Source organism: Caenorhabditis elegans, chromosome I, assembly GCF_000002985.6.
Source record: "Caenorhabditis elegans chromosome I".
Lineage (NCBI taxonomy): Eukaryota > Metazoa > Nematoda > Chromadorea > Rhabditida > Rhabditidae > Caenorhabditis > Caenorhabditis elegans.
The window spans coordinates 484,037-502,699 of record NC_003279.8 but is presented as its reverse complement, the minus strand read 5'-3'; the positions used below and the strand labels follow the sequence as shown (position 1 = coordinate 502,699).

The 18,663-nt window shown below is 39.1% G+C and overlaps 4 protein-coding genes across 6 annotated transcripts; 2 read left to right on the top strand and 2 right to left on the bottom strand.

The window, feature by feature from the left end:
• Nucleotides 1–657: 657 nt before the first annotated feature.
• On the top strand, nt 658–6,556 carry Y65B4BL.3 (uncharacterized protein; the record flags this gene model as incomplete). 2 transcript variants are annotated; one of them, NM_058339.6, is made up of 6 exons in its annotated part: nt 658–771; nt 2,581–2,907; nt 4,133–4,273; nt 4,870–5,010; nt 6,236–6,370; nt 6,417–6,556. In NM_058339.6, 6 exons carry the CDS (start codon nt 670–672, stop codon nt 6,468–6,470), a joined length of 900 nt encoding a protein of 299 aa, NP_490740.3. The 2 variants fall into 2 exon arrangements, with proteins under 2 accessions (NP_490740.3, NP_001293194.1); NM_001306265.3 differs by lacking the exon at nt 658–771 and having other exon boundaries at nt 2,632–2,907; nt 6,417–6,470.
• On the bottom strand, nt 6,542–12,731 carry haf-4 (ABC-type antigen peptide transporter; the record flags this gene model as incomplete). 2 transcript variants are annotated; one of them, NM_001026495.5, is made up of 10 exons in its annotated part: nt 6,542–6,872; nt 7,994–8,308; nt 8,357–8,440; nt 9,144–9,833; nt 10,349–10,475; nt 10,540–10,864; nt 10,976–11,090; nt 11,141–11,350; nt 11,398–11,503; nt 12,498–12,731. In NM_001026495.5, 10 exons carry the CDS (start codon nt 12,647–12,649, stop codon nt 6,633–6,635), a joined length of 2,364 nt encoding a protein of 787 aa, NP_001021666.1. The 2 variants fall into 2 exon arrangements, with proteins under 2 accessions (NP_001021666.1, NP_001293184.1); NM_001306255.3 differs by lacking the exon at nt 12,498–12,731 and having other exon boundaries at nt 6,633–6,872; nt 11,398–11,457.
• Nucleotides 12,732–12,794: 63 nt separating this feature from the next.
• On the bottom strand, nt 12,795–14,093 carry W04C9.2 (MICOS complex subunit MIC13). Its single transcript, NM_058337.6, has 4 exons — nt 13,977–14,093; nt 13,867–13,932; nt 13,756–13,818; nt 12,795–13,000 (listed from the first exon to the last, which is right to left on the bottom strand). Exons 1-4 carry the CDS (start codon nt 14,082–14,084, stop codon nt 12,929–12,931), a joined length of 309 nt encoding a protein of 102 aa, NP_490738.1. The 5' UTR covers nt 14,085–14,093; the 3' UTR covers nt 12,795–12,928.
• Nucleotides 14,094–14,307: 214 nt separating this feature from the next.
• W04C9.6 (MFS domain-containing protein) lies at nt 14,308–18,661 on the top strand. The gene is made up of 9 exons (NM_058336.4): nt 14,308–14,742; nt 14,798–14,906; nt 14,973–15,113; nt 15,851–16,233; nt 17,081–17,319; nt 17,424–17,547; nt 17,698–17,793; nt 17,842–17,912; nt 18,391–18,661. Exons 1-9 carry the CDS (start codon nt 14,710–14,712, stop codon nt 18,572–18,574), a joined length of 1,380 nt encoding a protein of 459 aa, NP_490737.2. The 5' UTR covers nt 14,308–14,709; the 3' UTR covers nt 18,575–18,661.
• Nucleotides 18,662–18,663: the final 2 nt, after the last annotated feature.

The window sequence follows — 18,663 nt, the reverse complement described above, 5'->3', positions numbered from 1 at the left end:
AATCCCCGCCAGGCTGTCCCATTATGGTTTGATCTACAAAAAATGCGGGAATTTTTTGTCCAAAAATGTGTGGCGCCATGCGAAATCAGTTGAGACCTCTGCGTCTCTTCTCCCGCATTTTTTGTAGATCTACGTAGATCAAGCCGAAATGAGAGACACTGACACCACGTGTGCTTTTTGATTCGTGAATTTCGCAAAAAATCAGCATCGCACAGAAAAAGAGGCGGAGTTTGCAACCCTGCGGCACGGTCGGTTTATTGTTGATTTTTTGAATTTGCAAAAATCGCAAGTAATATCAAGACTATTGAAAAAGATCAACAAAAAACCGTGCCGCGGTGTTGCGAAATAACACTCCGCCTTTTTTCTGTGCGGCGCGGGTTTTAATCCCCGCACGTGGTGCCAGGCTGTCCTATTATGGTTTGATCTACAAAAAATGCGGGAATTTTTTTTTAATGTGACGTCAGCAAACTCTGCATCTCTTCTCCCGCATTTTTTGTAGATCAAACCGAAATGGGACTCTCTGACACCACGTGATACCCCAATTTTGAGAATTTTGCTCCAAAACAACTCGGGTCTCACCACGAATAATTTTTATTATTTTTTGTCGTGTCGAGACCACGAAATTTTCCGCTTATTTATAATATTTTTCTGTTTTAGCGAACTTCACAAATGTATCAGCCATGCCGGAGCACCAGCTCACGTGGCAGAAGCTCGGAGGAGGTGAACGACACGTTTCATCAGGTCTACGTGCCACTTTTGAAAATTACTATGGTAAAAATTACTATTTTGCGGTATTTTGGGTCTCGTAGCGAAACAATTATTTGATTTTTGGGAATATTTCACCATTTTGTGTGGCTTTTTGAATACGAGGCGCAAGTGCGCTCCACTGCCAAAAACGTTTTCCACAAATTGTTCGTAGTTGTTAATGATTTTTATGTCGATAAAATGTTAAGCATAAAAATTGAATTTTTTTAAACCTAAAATTTTTGAAATTTGCCGAAATTAATTGAAAACTTGAAAAAAAAAGTTTTTTTTTTGAGAAAAAAAAATTTCAGATAATTTAAAAAATACAAGAATTCGTAAAATTTTATTTTTACGGATTGAAAAACTTTTGAAAAGCTTTTAAAAAGTAACTTGAAATATTTTTAAATCAATTTTTTTGCTGAAAAAACTGAATTTTTTTTGCGAAAAAATCGAAAAACAGAAAAATGTTCTAAAAAGGTACTGTAGTAGTACTGCAGGGGTACTGTGGGAGTACTGTAGGATTACTGTAGTTTGGGAAAAATTACGTGTTTGTTTTTTGAAGGTATATTGGGTTGTATATTGGTGGGGGACAATGCCAAGGTACTGTAGTAGTACTGTAGGGGTACTGTAGGATTACTGTAGGATTACTGTAGTTTGAGAAAATTTGAGTTTTTGTTTTTAGAAAATATATCGGTTTGAGGTTAGTGACTCATCGTGATGAGACCCATAAGTTTTGGCGGGAAATTCAAATTTTCTGGAAAGTTCCAGGATAATGTGTAATTGTACAAACACGTGGTGCCAGGCTGTCCCATTACGGTTTGATCTACAAAAAATGCGGGAATTTTTCTCCCAAAAAAATGTGACGTCAGCACGTTCTTAACCATGCGAAATCAGTTGAGAAATCTGCGTCTCTTCTCCCGCATTTTTTGTAGATCAAACCGAAATGGGACTTTCTGACACCACGTGTACAAAAAGTTTACATTAGCACTTTAAAGGTGGAGTAGCGCTAGTGGGGAAATTGCTTTAAAACACGGTACCACAATGACCGAATATCATGATAAAAAAATTTTTTAAAAATTTTCTAAATTTTATACGATTTTTTTGAAAATTGAAAAAAATCTCAGTTTTTGTTAATTACTATTTGAATTACCGCCAATTGGATTTGTTCGATGGAGCGCGCTTGCACGTTTTTAAATTTATTTATTTTATTTTTTGTTATTTTCCACCGATTTTTAATGTTTTCGGTGTATTTTTGCTCGAATTTTAGAGAAAAAGCCAAGATAAATGCAAATTTTCAATTAAAAAAGACGATTACAGGCGTAAATCAGTGAAATTAATTAATTCAGGTTGGAAATCGTTTAAAATCGGTACTTTGTCATTTTTACGCCTGTAAGCGTGCTTTTTAATTGAAAATTTGCATTTATCTTGACTTTTTCTCTAAAATTCGAGCAAAAATACACCGAAAACATTAAAAATCGGTGGAAAATAACATAAAATAAAATAAAAAAATTTAAAAACGTGCAAGCGCGCTCCACCGAACAAATCCAATTAGCGGTAATTCAAATTGGAATTAGGCAAAAACTGAGATTTTTCAATTTTCAAAAAAAAACCTATAAAATTTAGAAAATTTTTTTGAATTTTTTTATCATGATATTCGGTCATTGTGGTATCATAGGCATGTTTTAAAGCAATTTCCCCACTAGCGCTACTCCACCTTTAAAGATTTTTAAATAAATTAAACAAAACATATAATTTTCTAAAAAATCAATTTTTTTACTTCAAAACAATCGAGAAACTAAAATTTTAAATTCGGAAAAAAAATTCAAAAATTTTCAGAATATCTCACTTGTAAAATACATTTGCCTGCTCGTCTACTGTATCCGATCAATGCAGGAACATTTATCGGTTCCAACGTACTGCACAGATCCCAATGAAAGCTTCCGCTGCAGCTCATCGACCTGCTATTGGCTCCATCGAATTGTGCTCAATTTGCCACGTTTCATGATTTCGGGCGAATTTTTCGTGGAAAAGTGTGCATATCTGCTCATTTTCTTCTTCATCAGCTGCACGATGTTTCTGTATGCGGTGTATTTGGTGAAACATGAGACTGAGCTGAAGATTCGATATCGAGCGATTTTGACGTTGCCCAGCATGTTTTTTGAGGTTTTGTTGTAGAAAATAACGAGAAAACCGATTTTTTTTCATAAAAATTACGGTCGGAATCGGAAAATATTTTTAAAAAATTCGATTTTTCTGTTGATTTTTCCGATTTTTTCAGAGAAAATGAAACAATTTAAAGGTTGAAAAATCAAAAAATATATATTTCGATGAAAAAATATGAACATTTATATTTTTTAAATCGAATTGAAATTAAAATTTTCCAAAAAAAAAATTTTTTTTTTCGAAAATTTTGAAAAAATTATAGTAGTAAAAATCAACAAAAATAGAGGAGAACACTATAAATTTATTGAAAAATGTGTATATTTCGGTTGAACAATCCAGAAAAATTATTGAATTATTGAAAATTTGGGTCTTTGTTTCAGAAAAAAACGTTTAAAAAATTTTTTTCAAAATAAATTCGAAATATTGTAGATCAAAAGGAAAAGGAGAAAAGTATTTACTTATGAAAAAAACATTTATAGGAAATATCGTTTTTTTTCCTAAAAAATCGAAAAAAAAAAACAATTTCCGATTTTTTGGTACTTTTCATAGGAAATCGCAGAAAAAATATAGAAAAAAGCAAGCAAAAATTAGAAACAGTCCAAATGTACGAAAAGAGAGAAAAAACTAGAAATTTATTGGAAAAAAATCGTATTTTTTACAGAAAAAAATTACTGAAAATTGGTTTAAAAAAAAAAAAATTTTTTTTTAATGTTTTTCAGAAGAAATTAGAGAAAAAGAATGCCTATAATATATAAATTATTGAATACTCGTTTTTTTTTCAAAAAAAATCGAAATTTTAGGTTTTCCCAAATTTATAAAATCGAAAATGGAACATAGAAAAACGAAAGTTTTCAATTTTCCGGATAATCGAAAAAATTGTTCTAAAATTTGTGTTGATGAGAAAAAACTATTTTCTTCTATAAAAAGAGCTATTTTCAAAAAAATCGGAAAGTTTTTTTCGAAATTCCAAAAAATACCAAAAAGCAATACCCTCGGCACCCACATGGTGCCAGGCTGTCCCATCACAGCTTGATCTACAAAAAATGCGGAAATTTTTCTCCCAGTAAAATGTGACGTCAGCACGTTCTTAACCATGCGAAATCAGTTGAGAACTCTGCGTCTCTTCTCCCGCATTTTTTGTAGATCTACACAGTAGATCAAACCGAAATGAGACACTCTGACACCACGTGTATTGACCTGGAAGCTTTAAAAAAATAAATTACAGATGATTGTTTCATTCCTGTCCTACTATTCTACAATCATCTCGATCTTCAACTACTCCAGCACTGCCCAAAAGAATCCCGACTTTTTTTCTTCCGCGTTCATCATTTTCGCATTTATCATCTCAATTTTCTACGCTTTACTGGTGGGGGTTATTTTTTAGTAAAAAAATAATCATATTTTTCTTACCGAAATCTGGGAAATATTTATAATTAACCCCAAATTTTTCCCTGATTTCGAAAATCAATGTGAAAAAAAAATAAATAAAAAATCCCTGATTTTATATTTAAGCTTGAAATGGCGAATTTCGTTTGCGCCTAAGAATTTTCTTCATTTAAATATTTTATTTATTTTCGCCGAATTCAATTTTTATCAGCCAGCTTCATTAGTTTTTGTCGATTTTGGTTTTTTTTCACCGGTTTTTTTCTGAAAAATATATTTTTTCGACAAAAATGAATGAAACCGGTTAAAAAATTGAATTTGGCGGTAATAAATACAATATTTGAATGAAGAAAATCAAACTATGCAAGCGCGCTCTAATGCAAATTTCTTTGGGCAAGCATTTGAAAATAGTGATGCGGGCTCAAGCGATTTCAAGCTTAAATATAAAATCTGGAAAATTTTTTTTTGAATTTTTTCATATAGATATTCGGAATCAGGGGAAAATTTGTTTATTAAAAATATTTTTCACATATTTCGGATTTCCCCACCTTATTATTAGAAAAATCCAATAATTTTCAGTTAGTGATCCACTTTGCCACATTGTACTACATTATGATCTACCCGGTTATTCCACTGTCGATTTACACAGTATCGAATGCGAATTACTCGACACTGAACTACGGGCAGCGAGGCGGAAGTGGAAGAAGCAATCATTATGAGGTAGAATTTCAGAAAAAGGGACAAAACATTAAAAAAAAATCAAAATAATTTCTGAAAATCTGAAAAAAAAATCGATATTTTTTCTGAAAAATCTAAAAAATCGATAATTTTTGTGAAAAATCAAAAAAAAATCGAATTTTTTTTCTGAAAAATCGGAAAAAATCGATATTTTTTCTGAAAAATCGAAAAAAAATCGAAAATTTTTTCAATCGCGCTCCACCGCCAATTGAAAAGGATCCGCCCCCATACCTAACGAGACCCAGCTGTGAGAGGCGGAGAGTTCAAAATTTTGAGAATGCGTATTGCGCAACATATTTGACGCGCAAAATATCTCGTAGCGAAAACTACAGTAATCCTTTTTAAATGACTACTGTAGCGCTTGTGTCGATTTACGGGAACTCAATTTTCGAAATTAATTTTTTTCGAATTTTGACAGCGATTTTCAATTTTCCTTTGTTTTTTCGTATTATTTTCCGATTTTTTTTTGCTTAATTTTATTATTCTATCGATAATTATATGTATAATCATTTCGAAAATTGATCCCGTAAATCGACACGAGCACTACAGTAGCACGCGGTCACAGTGTGTCTCATTTCGGCTTGATCTACGTTGATCTACAAACAATACGGGAGAAGCATGGATTTTGCATGGTTAAAAACGTGCTGACGTCACATGTTTTCGGGCAAAAAATTTCCGCATTTTTTGTAGATCAAACCGTAATGGGACAGCTGGGCACCAGGGCTGGGACCAAAAAAAAATTTTGGACCAAAAAACCAAAAAACAAAAATTTGAAGTTTTTGAAAAACCAAAAAAACCAAAAAACAAAAAAATTGAAATTTTGGAAAAACCAAAAAAACCAAAAAAAAACCAAAAAATGTTTTATGCTTTAGGTGATTTTTAATGGGGTTATTCAAGTAATGTTGCCAAATGTATTACATTATGACGTCACAACTGTGTTAAAATACATGTTTCGATGTATTTTAATACAGAATAGTCTCGAGTCGAGACTAGACACGGTAACTTGTTTTTTTTTTTGATTTTTTGGATTTTTGGTCCCAAAAAACCAAAAAAACCAAAAAACCAAAAAATTCCCAGCCCTGCTGGGCACCACGTGCAGCAGTCACTTAAAGGATTACTGTAGTTTTCGCTACTGGATATTTTGCGCGTCAAATGTGTTGCACAATACGCATTCTAAAATTTTAGTGTTCCCGTTATATATTTTCAGACTCTAAACGCCGGTCCACTGTTGAGCGACTCGTACAGGCTGTCTGTGAATAATTGGCAAGCTGCCAACGAGACACGTGGCACCGTAAGCTCCTACTCTCAAATCCGCGGATGGAACAACACGATCCGGTCGACGGTTAGCTGGGAATCTGCTTTAAAAAAAGTGAAAAATGGATTTTCAGAACACGATGCGGCAGCGAGACGATGTCGACAACGACTACCTGGAGTTGATTTGAATAATTTCCACGTTTTTGCAGATTTTTTACAGTTTTTCCACAATTTTTTCTATGTGCCCAAATTTTAATAATGAATGAATAATTGTATACTTTATTCTTACAAATTAATCAACCCAACAAGTTCATCATAATATTTTGCCAATTAACAAGAAGAAAAAACAATTAATGAGAAGTAACACTACTGGCAGATTGGCTGAAAGACGTCGACAACAGGGACATTGCATTACCCTGCGATGGTCCTGCCACGTTGATTGACGCGGCTGGCTGAGGTCCCGATCTGGCGACCGCCGGCCGTTTACGTGGCTTCTGATCTCCCATCATTTGGCGTTGAACGAGCTTCGCGTAGGTTCCGTTGGTGTCCTTCAGTAGGGTTTCGTGATTTCCGATTTGTTCGACTCTTCCCTGTAATTATGGGGCCGATTTTGCTCGTCAAATATGATGTGTGTGTGTGTGTGTGTGTGTGTGTGTGTGTGTGTGTGTGTGTGTGTGTGTGTGTGTGTGTGTGTGTGTGTGTGTGTGTGTGTGTGTTGGTGTCAAAATGTCTCATTTTGGTTTGATCTTCGAAAAATGCGGGAGAAGAGACGCAGACTGAGTGTGCTGACGTCACACTTTCCTGGGGGAAAAATTCCCGCATTTTTGTAGATCAAACCGCAATGAGAAACACGGCCCGGCAAGCCGTACGCGTAGTATCAACCAGGTTATCACGTGATGTCAGAGTGTCTCATTTTGGCTTGATCTACGTAGATCAACAAAAAATGCGGGAGAAGAGACATAGAGTTCTCAACTGATTTCGCATGACTAAGAACGTGCTGACGTCAAATTTGTTGGGCAAAAACATCCCGCACTTTTTGTAGATCAAGCCGTAATGGGACAGCCTGGCACCACGTGGGTTATGCGTTCTGTTCGGTAGAGCGCATTTACACTGATGTACCCTTTGTCGGGCCATGAGACAGCCTGACACCACGTGGGTGTGCCGCACAGAAAAACTCGCCGAGTTTTCAAATTTCCCAGATTCAGTATTCACGAAAAACACGATTTAGGGGGCGGGACCGAAAAGTGTGCTTTCGCAACCCCCGCGCACACTGCGCACACTGCGCCCACTGAATACTATTTCTGTGAATTCTTGTTTCGTGAATCCTGTTTTGGTGAGGTCTCATTTTTAACGCGATTCTACAGTTTTTAGCGAAATTCTCAATTCTGAAATATGAGCAGTTATCCACGAGTAATACACCACGGGCGCACGGATTTCTGGATTCCCTCATAAATTGAAATGGAAGAGTTTTTGCTGAACTAGGCCATTTTGGCTCTGTCATATCTGGGGTAGATTTACGGCGCGTTGCGTGTCGCGTCGCGGTTCGATTTTAGTTGTAAAACTAAATGTATTTGTCCGTGTGGAGTACACGACTTTCCCACGCGTTGTCCGGCAGGCGATTGTCAATAGAGCGCGGAAATTTCAATGAGGAAGGCCAGAACCCCGTGTCAGGTTTGCGACCAAATCTCGGTCGAGCGCAATTGCAACTCACCTTATTAATAACCACAATCTTATCAGCCTTCTCAACAGTCGATAATCGATGTGCAATCAAAATGACACTCTTTCCATCCAAATTCTTATAAATCGCTTCCTGAACAAGATGTTCGGACTCGGTGTCCAACGCCGACGTGGCTTCATCCAACAAGAGAATCGCTGGCTCACGAACAAGAGCACGAGCAATTGCGATACGTTGCTTCTGACCACCGGACATTTGTGTTCCCTTCTCTCCGACGTTTGTTTCGTATTTCAACGTGGTTTGCATAATGAATCCGTGAGCATTCGCCATTTCACAAGAGCGAATGATTTCCTGAACAAGTTTTTTTGTTTGGCTCATGGTGCATTTAATCGTGCTTACCGTATCCGCCACTTCGACACCGTATCTGACATTTTCCATCACAGAACGAGCGAACAGGACGGGCTCCTGGCCGACAAGGGCGATCTGAAAAATTGGAAGTTTTCGAGGTTTTTTGTTGTTACTAGCTGTGTCGTTTGAAACAGGGGCTTTGAAAAGATCGGCAATGTGTTTTTAAAGGAGAGAATCTCGATCGACAGCTAAAGGAGAAAACGGAAGTTTCTTGCGTCCAAAGTCATCGCTTCGCAATTGGTCAATTTCAAAAAATTGGGCGTGACCAACCAATCACAGTTTCAGCAATGGAAAGCAAGAAACACCCGTGATTGGTTGGTCACGCCCACTATTTTGAAATTGGCCAATAGCGAAGCGCGGAAATGCTTTTTCTGTGCAAACGGATGAACAGTTGGCGCAATTTTTATCCGAATAGACTGCGAGCAAACGATTTGTTCCTGCCAATCGGCAAATTACCGGAATTGAAATTTCCGGCAAATCGGCGAGTTGCCGGAATTGAAACTTCCGGCATATCGGCAATTTTTCGAAATCAAAATTTCCGGCATATCGGCAACTTGCCATAATGGAAAATTTCCGGCAAATCGGCAAATTGCCGGAATTGAAAATATCATGCAAATCGCCAACCGGCACAAAAATTTAAAAACGGACACAGTTTCAAGTGTTTCCGTCTTATAAAAAAGCACTCTAAACACTTCCGGCAAATCGGCAATTTGCCAAAAATTAAAATTGCCGGCAAACCGGCAAACGATTTGTCGAACCGAAATTGACGCCAACGTACCTTCTTATGAATATAATGATGCTCGAATTCTTCCAACGGAACTCCATCCACCAAAACCTGTCCAGCATTCGGGACGTAGAAGTTCTCAAGCAAAGAAATGCACGAAGACTTTCCAGAGCCAGATGGTCCAACCAATGCGACAGTCTCTCCTGGTTCAACGGTAAACGAGAGATCCTTAAGGATTGGCTGATCGGAACGAGTTGGATAACTGAAGTGAACATTTCTGAACTCGATCTTTCCAACAACATTCTCCGGCATATACTCCCCGTTGTGCTGAATCTGGGGCTCTCGATCAATGTACTCGAACACTTTACGACTTGCTCCAACAGATTGCATCAATCCTGTCCAGACTTCTCCCATTTGACGAAGATTATCTCCGAGTTGCATTTGATACAACAAAAATGACACTAGAAGATCTCCCTTCATTTTCTGGGTGAGCACTAGATGGCCTCCATACCAGAGGACTGACACAATGATGAACGACTGGAAAAGTTCGGAGACCCAGAGGAATCCGATATAGGCGATCGCCTTGGTTCTGGTGACATCAAGTGTGTGGGTGAGCTTCCCGTAGAAGCGATCGGCTTCGACGTTCTCGCAGGAAAAGGATCGGACTGTACGCATTGTGGAGAGAACTTCCTCGGCAACGTCATTGGACTCGGCAATTGTGTCCTGTGTTCTTTCGGAGAGGAGCTGAAATAAAACAAGTTGAGACTAAGTAGATCCGCTGATTCCTGGTCGGAGCAGGGGTGGGAGGCGGCACGTGATGTCAGAGTGGGTCATTTCGACTTGATCTACGTAGAACAACAAGAAATGAGGGAGAAGAGACGCAGAGTTCTCAACTAATTTCGCATGACTAAGAACGTGCTGACGTCAAATTTGTTGGGCAAAAACATCCCGCACTTTTTGTAGATCAAGCCGTAATGGGACAGCCTGGCACCACGTGCGGCGGTAATTCGATTATTTCACAATTGCCGAAATTTTTCTTGACTTGTCAAAAATTTCACGTGGTGTCAGGTGCGGTTTGATCTACAAAAAAATGTGGGAATTTTTCCATGTGCCGTCAGCACAATCTTAACCATGTGATATCAGTTGCAAAGCCTGCGCCTCTTCTCCCGCATTTTCCGAAGATCAAACCAAAATGGGGCACTTTGACAGAATTTTGGGGTCAAAACTTTAGAAAAACGTTTTCGCTGGAGCGCACTTACATCATAATATGTTCCGAAGATTTTGGAGGCGACGAAGATAATTGGGACGAGGATGAATGTGACGAGGGAGAGGCGCCACGAAAGCTTCATCATGAAGATCATCGATCCAAGGAGCATAACGCAGTTTCTGGAAGAATTTGGGAAAATTAGGTCATGTGATCTGGGAACTTCGGTCACGGACCCACACCTACCTGAGGAAAACGTTAACATTCAACGCAACTGTATCCGACATAGTCTGACAATCAGCAGCCAGACGAGAAGTCACCTCTCCGGTCTTGTGAGCATCATAGAAAGCGACATCCTGTTTCACGAGTCCGTGGAACAAATCGTAGCGGATTGCCCTCTGGATCCTTGCGTAGGCGTACTCGAAGGATCCTCCACGGAATCCGGCGGCGACAGCGCTCACCAACGAGATGATTGTCATGATGTAGACAGCGTTGGAGAGGGCTGGGTACGATTTTGTGGCGACCACGGTAGCGATGACTTGTCCCGTGTAATAGGGAACGAAGATACGGGCTGAAAATTGGGGTTTTGGAGTGGGTGCGTGGCCTAGAAATCTTAAAAACTCTTCCACTTGTGTTTTTTTTTAAATTCGAAACAAAAAACCCCCGATGGATATTCTCTTACTGATCGAATAAATAAAGAGCCACGAGAATCCGGAAATATGCCAGAGCCATTCACGTTTGCAGTATTGGAGCAGGCGGAAAATAAGCTCAAACGTTTGTTTTGGAGCCACCTCGAGCTGAAAATCGTGGGGGTGATCAAAACATTTTCTCAGCGGAGCGCACTTACATCCTCATCCTCCAGAATTATATATGAAGACGGAGTTCGCGAGAAGTATCTTGTCCACGAGGAGTTCAAAATGATCGCGGAAATGAAATTCCAGACAAGGAAGGCAGTGTCGCCGAAAGTGAGGAACTCATCGGGCTTCAGCTTTTCTGTGAGGAGGAGCAATTTTGTGGGGCTCGCCGCGCAGATGAGCAGTGCCGAGCAGAAAATTGGCTGAAAATTTGAAATTTTCGGGATTTCTAGGCCACGCGGCCACCGACCTCTTTCCACATTGTCAACGTGTCCGCCTTGTTGGCCACGTGGATTGCCGCCGGCACCATCCATAGTGCAAAACGGAAAAATTGCAGCAAGAATAGGTCGATTGTGCTGGAAAAATTGTTGGGTTTGGTGGTTTTTCTATTGGAAATTTGAATTTTTGACTTTTTTTTTACTGTCTTCTTTCGATGAATTGCTTCAAAAACGCGTACTTTTTCACGGGGTTCTGGCCTTCCTCATTGGATTTTTTGCGCTCCATTGACAATCACCTAGAGGACAACACGTGGGAAAGTCGTGTACTCCACACGGGCAAAAACATTTAGTTTTCCAACTAAAATCGCGTCGCGACACGCAACGCGCCGTAAATCTACCCCAGATATGGGCGAGCCAAAGTGGCCTAGTTCGGCAAACTCTTCCATTTCAATTTACGGGGGAGGCCAGAAATCCGTGTTTTTAAATTTCTCACTTTTTTTTCAAAATTTTACAGCAATTTCGCTCTACTGCACTCGTTCCACTGTCTCGCAGCGATTTTGGCTGGAAACTTCAAATTTTCATCAAAGTTTGAAAAGTGAAATTTTCTGGAAACCCGCTTTTTCATAAATCTTATTTTTAGCGTCAAAACTACGGTGCCCGGTCTCGACACGACAAGTTTTTGTTTTAATAAAAACGGGCGTGCGCCTTTAAAGAGTACTGTAAGTTCAAATTTTCGTTGCTTTGTTGAAAATACGCTTAGCAACTAAAGTTTGAAACTGCAGTACTCTTTAAAGGCGCACACCCGTTTTATTTAATGAAAATATGTCGTGTCGAGACCACCGAATATCGTTATTATAAGAAGTTATGGGAGAAATTCCAAAATTTTAGTTTCAACGTTGTGAGACCCAAGGACTGTGGAGCGTAGTTGCAAAAAATCATTAAAAATTTTTTTTTGCAACTGCGCTCCACTGTACTTGGGTCTCGTAACGTTAGTTTTTGGCGGGAATTCAAAATTTTTTGCAGTTTTCTATATTTTTACACACTGAAAATTAGAATTCCAGCGAAAATGACACTCGGCTTCAATTTTCATTTTTCGTGGCCTAAAATTAACTCGGCCACCAATCAATCGAACCTCGTAAAAAACGAAAAATCGCCAAATTGCGAAGTAAAATTCGCGAATTTGAAAGTTCCATCATGCAGGCAGGCGAACAGTAGGCACGCCAAAAAATCGATCGACGCCAGAATGAGTCCCCATGAGAAACGGGAAGCCACCGTCGAATTCATGGCAAAAAAAAGCAGGGAGAAGAAGTTGCGATGAATTGAGTTGGGCAGGCAGTGTGAGCTTATCAGTGAATTGATAATCAGTGGAGAAAATTGATCAACGATGGGAACTGATAAAATAATATAATGCACCGTCCGTTTAAAGTCAAAAATTGCAAATTTTTTCATAGAGCACACACACAAATACTTCTAGAAAATGAGGAGGGAAAAAGTACATTCTAACGAAGGAATACACGAGGATTCGGGGGGAAAATCGATAAATCGATAATTTTTATGGGGAATTTATTTATTATTGATGAGTCGATTGGCCACTGTGTTCACGCTTGATGGGACGTTCTCGATTGTGGTGAATACCTGAAAAAAATTGAGTTTGAAATTGTTGGAAATGCGCTCCACTGCACTAGCTTGGGTCTCGCAGCGAAATCGCGTAAATTTGAAATTCCGGTGAAAAAAAACGGCAATTTCAGGTATTTTCTATGCTTTTTGAGTGGGAACTTGGAGAAAAGTGCGATAGAGCGCGTTTGCATTATTTTCGGATAATGTTTGAATTTCCTACAATATTTCTGGTCTCGCAGCGAAATCGTCGGAATTTTGCTAATGTCTGTAATTTTCTACGCGAAATTTTGAAAAAAAAGTGCCATGGAGTGTGCTTGCATTTTTTTTAAAAACAATTTCAGAATTTTCTCTGAATTTTGGACTAAAAATTGCGTTTTGCATTATCTTTCCTACAAAACCAGAAGTTTAAGACTTTTCGAGTCAGAAATTGGAAAAAAGTGCGATGGAGCGTACTTGCATTTGGTTAATTTTTGACGTGGAATTTTTTTTGAATTTCGCTTTTTGTGAAAAAAAGTGTTTTGCATTATTTTCAGCAATTTTCTCCAAAATTTGTGTCTTTTTGTCATATTTTTCCTAGTTTTAGGCACTTTTTTCGACGTTTAGCTCTGAAATTTGACTAAAAATGACTGAAAATTTATATTTTTCAATTTTTCAGATAGATTTTTGAAATTATGGAATTTCTTGAACGTTCGGCGCCAAATCTCCATTTTCCAGGACTTTTTTCCAACTTTCGCAGCAATTTTTCCGTGTTTCCTCTCAAAAATGCAGCCTACCGAGTCAACAGCACTGTTCCACTTTCCACCGGCCTTCAGCTGCACATCTTCGACTGTTGGGAGCTGAAAATAAGAAAAAAATTGCATTTTCAGAGAAAAAATCGATAAAACCTGCTCTGGAAAGACGACGGTGCCGGGAAGAATGTACTTTTTAAGCTTTTGATACAGTTCGCTGCCCTGAAAATGAAAATTTTCGTGGAAAAACGGGGGAAAACTAATACTTTAACATTGTTAGTCGACCAAATATCGTTATCGATTGACAGTTTGACGGCGCCGGCGACGAGTCCAACTTTAATTCCGAGTTTTGCAGTTTTCCACAAGAATCCCATGTTGCCGACCTGAAAATTCGAATATTTTGTGTGAAAAATCAGTTATTTTGCAACAAGACGTGAAAAATAAATAAAAAATCACAAATTCAAGAAGAAAAGTTCAGAAAAACTGAAAAAAAATCGGAAAAATAAAATGAACGTCGCGCGCACGAGAAATGCGCAAGCAAATCGAGACTCGCGTCAGAGCACGAGAAACGCGCCAGCCTCGTCTGCGTTTCTCTTCTCACAATGCTCTCTCTCACTGAAATAAGCTTATAAGCTTAAAAGTCTGCAAATCTTTAATTTGGCGAGGGATAATCGAAAATTTAAGCTCACAGATGCCTAGAAAATTAAATTTTAAGTAGATTATATTAAAATTTCATAAAAATAATGATAATTAACGGTATTTATTAAAGTTTTAGATTTCATCAAATTTTCAGACTATACTATAGTCTTGCAATTTTCAAAGAATTTTTCCTGCAAAAAACAAGTACAAAGCATTGATCAAATTAACACTATCAAGTTGACAGTGTCAACGTTTAATCCCCCAGCAGTATTTCCCTTAAATTGATCACTGCACTTTTCGTTATCACCACGAGCATCATAAATTTTTTTACTTATTTAAAATTCCGGTTTCTGATGCACCATGGTCAACTCGCCGGTTCCTGTCCGATTTCTGGTACTTTTTGAACTCAAAACCCCCGGAAAATTGAATTTTCACGATTTTTTTGCAGATTTTAATATGTGCCACACTGTGTTTGACCTCGATTCTTTCAAATATGAATACTTATAATTTTACAAAAATTTGTATGCAAGATGATAATAGTACTTCAACTTCAAAAGGTTTTTTTTTTAATTCGGTGGCCGAGTTTTTCCATTGGCGGCCGCCAAAATAGTTGATTTTTTCAGTGAACTATACCAAATCAGAGTCGAATTTTCTTCAATCGTGTGTGGCTATTGGAAGTCTTGCCGCCTCGATTCCATTTTCCATTTCTTTTCAACATTTGCCGCATAAACCTGTCTTCATTGTCGCCGGAATTATTTCGGGAGGTATGACGTCAATCGTGGCCGCGAAAAAAAAAAATATCGGTGGCCGAGTTTTCTGTAGTTTTTATTTGTTTCGAGAAAACTGACTAATTTCTATAGACTAATTTTATAAAAACTGTGCATTTTGTCGTCAGATCCAGTGCATGCGTATTTTCAAAGCTACAGTACCCCAAAAAGCATGCATCGAAAGCATACAAAATTTTTGAAATTGATCGTCAAATATGGTGTATTGCACAGTGGGCGTTGAATTTGACGCGCAAAACAATAATCTGATTTTTCGAAACAAAAACATGGTGCATGAAGCACAAAAAATTGTGAAAAATTCCGCGTAAGCACGTGGTGTCAGGCTGTCCCATCACGGTTTGATCTACAAAAAATGCGGGAATTATTTGCCCGAAAATATGTGACGTCAGCACGTTCTTAACCATACGAAATCAGTTGAGAACTCTGCGTCTCTTCTCCCGCATTTTTTGTAGATCTACGTAGATCAAGCCTAAATGAGACACTCTGATACCACGTGCGTAAAATACTGAATTAAGTATTTAAGAATCATATTTTACGCGCAAAATAAAACAGATTTCACGAATTTTTCTGAAATTAAAAAAAAATTATCGATTTTTCAAAAATTATTGACATTTATTGTCCGAGAGGAGTACACCAAGCATCATTAGAGCGCGTTTCCATTTTTTAAATTTTAAAATTGCGCGTCAAATATGATGTATTGCACTCAATTTTTCCAGTTTCAACAGCCCTTATCCCGTTGGCAAGTACCATTGGCTACGGATGGTTTGTGGCCGCCCGTATTTGTCAAGGAATGGCATTTTCAGCCACATTTCCCCTCGCTGGCTCAATTACAGCAAATTGGGCGACCCCATACGAGCACGGAGTATTCATTGGCCTATTAACCGGAAATACACAACTTTCAAATATATTTACAATGCCAGTTTCGGGATGGTTATGCTCTTCGTCTGGTGGATGGACGTCGGTTTACTATGTGCACGCCGGTGTATCGTTGGTCACTTTTTCGCTGTTTTTCCTATTTTTCAAGTGCTCGCCGAGTGAGCACAGTTGGGTTGGCGAGAAGGAATTGGAGAGGATTCGAGAAGGGAAATCGGGAAAGAAAGTGAGTGCAAACGCGCTCTACCGGACACAAATTATAACTAGATTTTGGAGCGGAAAAAAACCTGAAATTGTACCACGTATCATTTTTGAGAAAAACGCGCCCGAAGGACTACGGAAAGCCCAAGCCTAAGCGCACGTGGTGCCTGGCTGTGCTATTACGGTTTGATCTACCAAAAATGCGGGAATTTTTGCCCCAAAAAATGTGACGTCAGCACACTCTTAACCATGCGAAATCAGTAGAAAACTCTGCGGCTCTTCCCCCGCATTTTTTGTAGATCTACGTAGATCAAGCCGAAATGAGGCACTCTGACACCACGTGTAAGCCTAAGCCTAAGCCTAGGCCTACGCCTAAGCCTATGCCTTAGCCTATGCCTAAACCTAGGACTGAATTAGTGGGTTCCTCGGGGTACGCAATTTGTCGACAATTAAGACGTTCCCTCATTAGTATGAGAAAATCCCAAATTTTTCTAAAACTGCTAGCAAGGTAAATGGGTTTCATGTACGCAAATTTGCTTCAACTTCAAGATTTTTTACATGAGAGTAACCGAGTTTTCAAAACCTCGGCCACCACATCGCATTGCATGGCCTAACTTTTCACGGGCTTCGAATTTCCCCCATGTTTTCAAATGGAAGAGGTGGCCGTGAAAAAAGCGAACCTCGACCGGGGGTCGCGACCTGCGACAAACAGGAAAACTCAAAAAAAGTAGCGACAGTACGAAATTTCTTTGAGTTTTCCCGTTTGTCGCGAGTCGCGACCCCCGGTCGAGGTTAGCTTTATTCACGGCCACCTCTTCCATTTGAAAACATGGGGGGGGAAATTCGAAGCCCGTTACTTTTTCGTTTTGCAGGTATCCCGGCCAAAAAATCTTCCATTCCGTCATATTCTGACAAGTTTAAGCCTGTGGGCTTGTTGGATCGCATCGTTTGGAGATTTGATAACAGTTCAATTGGTATCCCAATTCAATCCGCAATATATGAAAAATTATTTGAACTATGACGTACTTTCGTCCGGTTTTTTGGCCGCCTTACCCATTATTTTTCAATTTTTTACGAAATTATCGTCGGGAATTATTAGTGATTATATTAAGTGAGTTTTTCGGGGGTTTTTCCTGGAAAAATAATTTTATAATTGTGAAAAAAATCAGTGGCCGAGTTTTTCCTCTCTACGGCCACCAAAAATCAATATTCCAGATTCATCTCAGAAACTCTGAAAACTAAAATTTTCAACACAATCGCTCTGGCCGTGGCCGCCGTTTTTTTCATCGTTCTAGCATTTATTCCACAGGAAAAACACTTGCTGGCTATTATTATAATGGTGAGTGGGTGGTGGTGGTGGCCTAGATAGGAAAACTCTTCCAGTGGGACAAGTGCGCTCAATTGATAATCCACGTTGAAAATAACCGATTATCAACATAGCGCACATACATCCATGGCCTAGTTTTCCTATTCTCTTCCATCATTCCAGATTTGCGCCGAAAGTGTGATGGGGTGCAATACGGCGGGATTCAACAAGTGTGCCACGTTGCACTCCCAGCAGTACGCCTATTTCGCAATGCAGCAGGTAAGGGGGTGGCCGAGAAAATTTTTAGGCCAACGATTTCTCTTCCAGATCATGAACATCTGGGCTTGCACGATATTCATCGAACCGTTTTTCGTCAATATGATTGTTACTGATGATACGTGAGTTTTTAGGGTATTCATGTAGGCACGCAGGCATGAGGAATGCAGGCAGGCATAGGTAAACTTAAAGGCAGGCATGTAGGTATATACGGTCTAGAAAAAAAAACACGGTAAGCGTAGGTCACTTTGGAGGCAGGCAGGAAGGCATAGGCATAGATAACCTATGTGAGCTGGACCGGCGTAGATTCCCTAAAAGACTATCGAAAAGGCAGATAGCATTAAAAGCAGGTAGATAGGCACAGGGTACATTGGGGTAGACGTAGATAGCATGTAGGCTGACCTAGGCCACCTTGAAAGCAGGCAGTTGACCTACATAGTTTGTAAGGTAGGCATAGGCCTAGAAGGCACTGACAAAAATGCAGGCAAACCAGCATAGGTCTCACTTGAAGGTAGTCAAGTAGGTAGGCAAAGGTCCCCTGCAAGGCAGACGTAGGCAGGCAGGCGTAGGTCCCCTAAAAGACAAGATTATTTTTTTCAGATTCACAGACTGGCGTAATTGTTTCCTGGCGCATGCGGGCTTACTTCTCTTCGTAAATACTATATTCTGCCTGTTTGCCGACGCCTCGCCAGCAAAATGGACCAGATTACAAGATGATGACGTGGCAATTGAGGAGGAAAAAGAAGAATATTCTGGAAGTATTGAAGATATTATTAAGTTGTAAAAGTTGTACACTACTGTATAAATTGTAAAAGTGTTCCGAAGATTTTCGGCGCCCCAATAAAATTGAATGGCTTCTAGCTGAAGCTTACC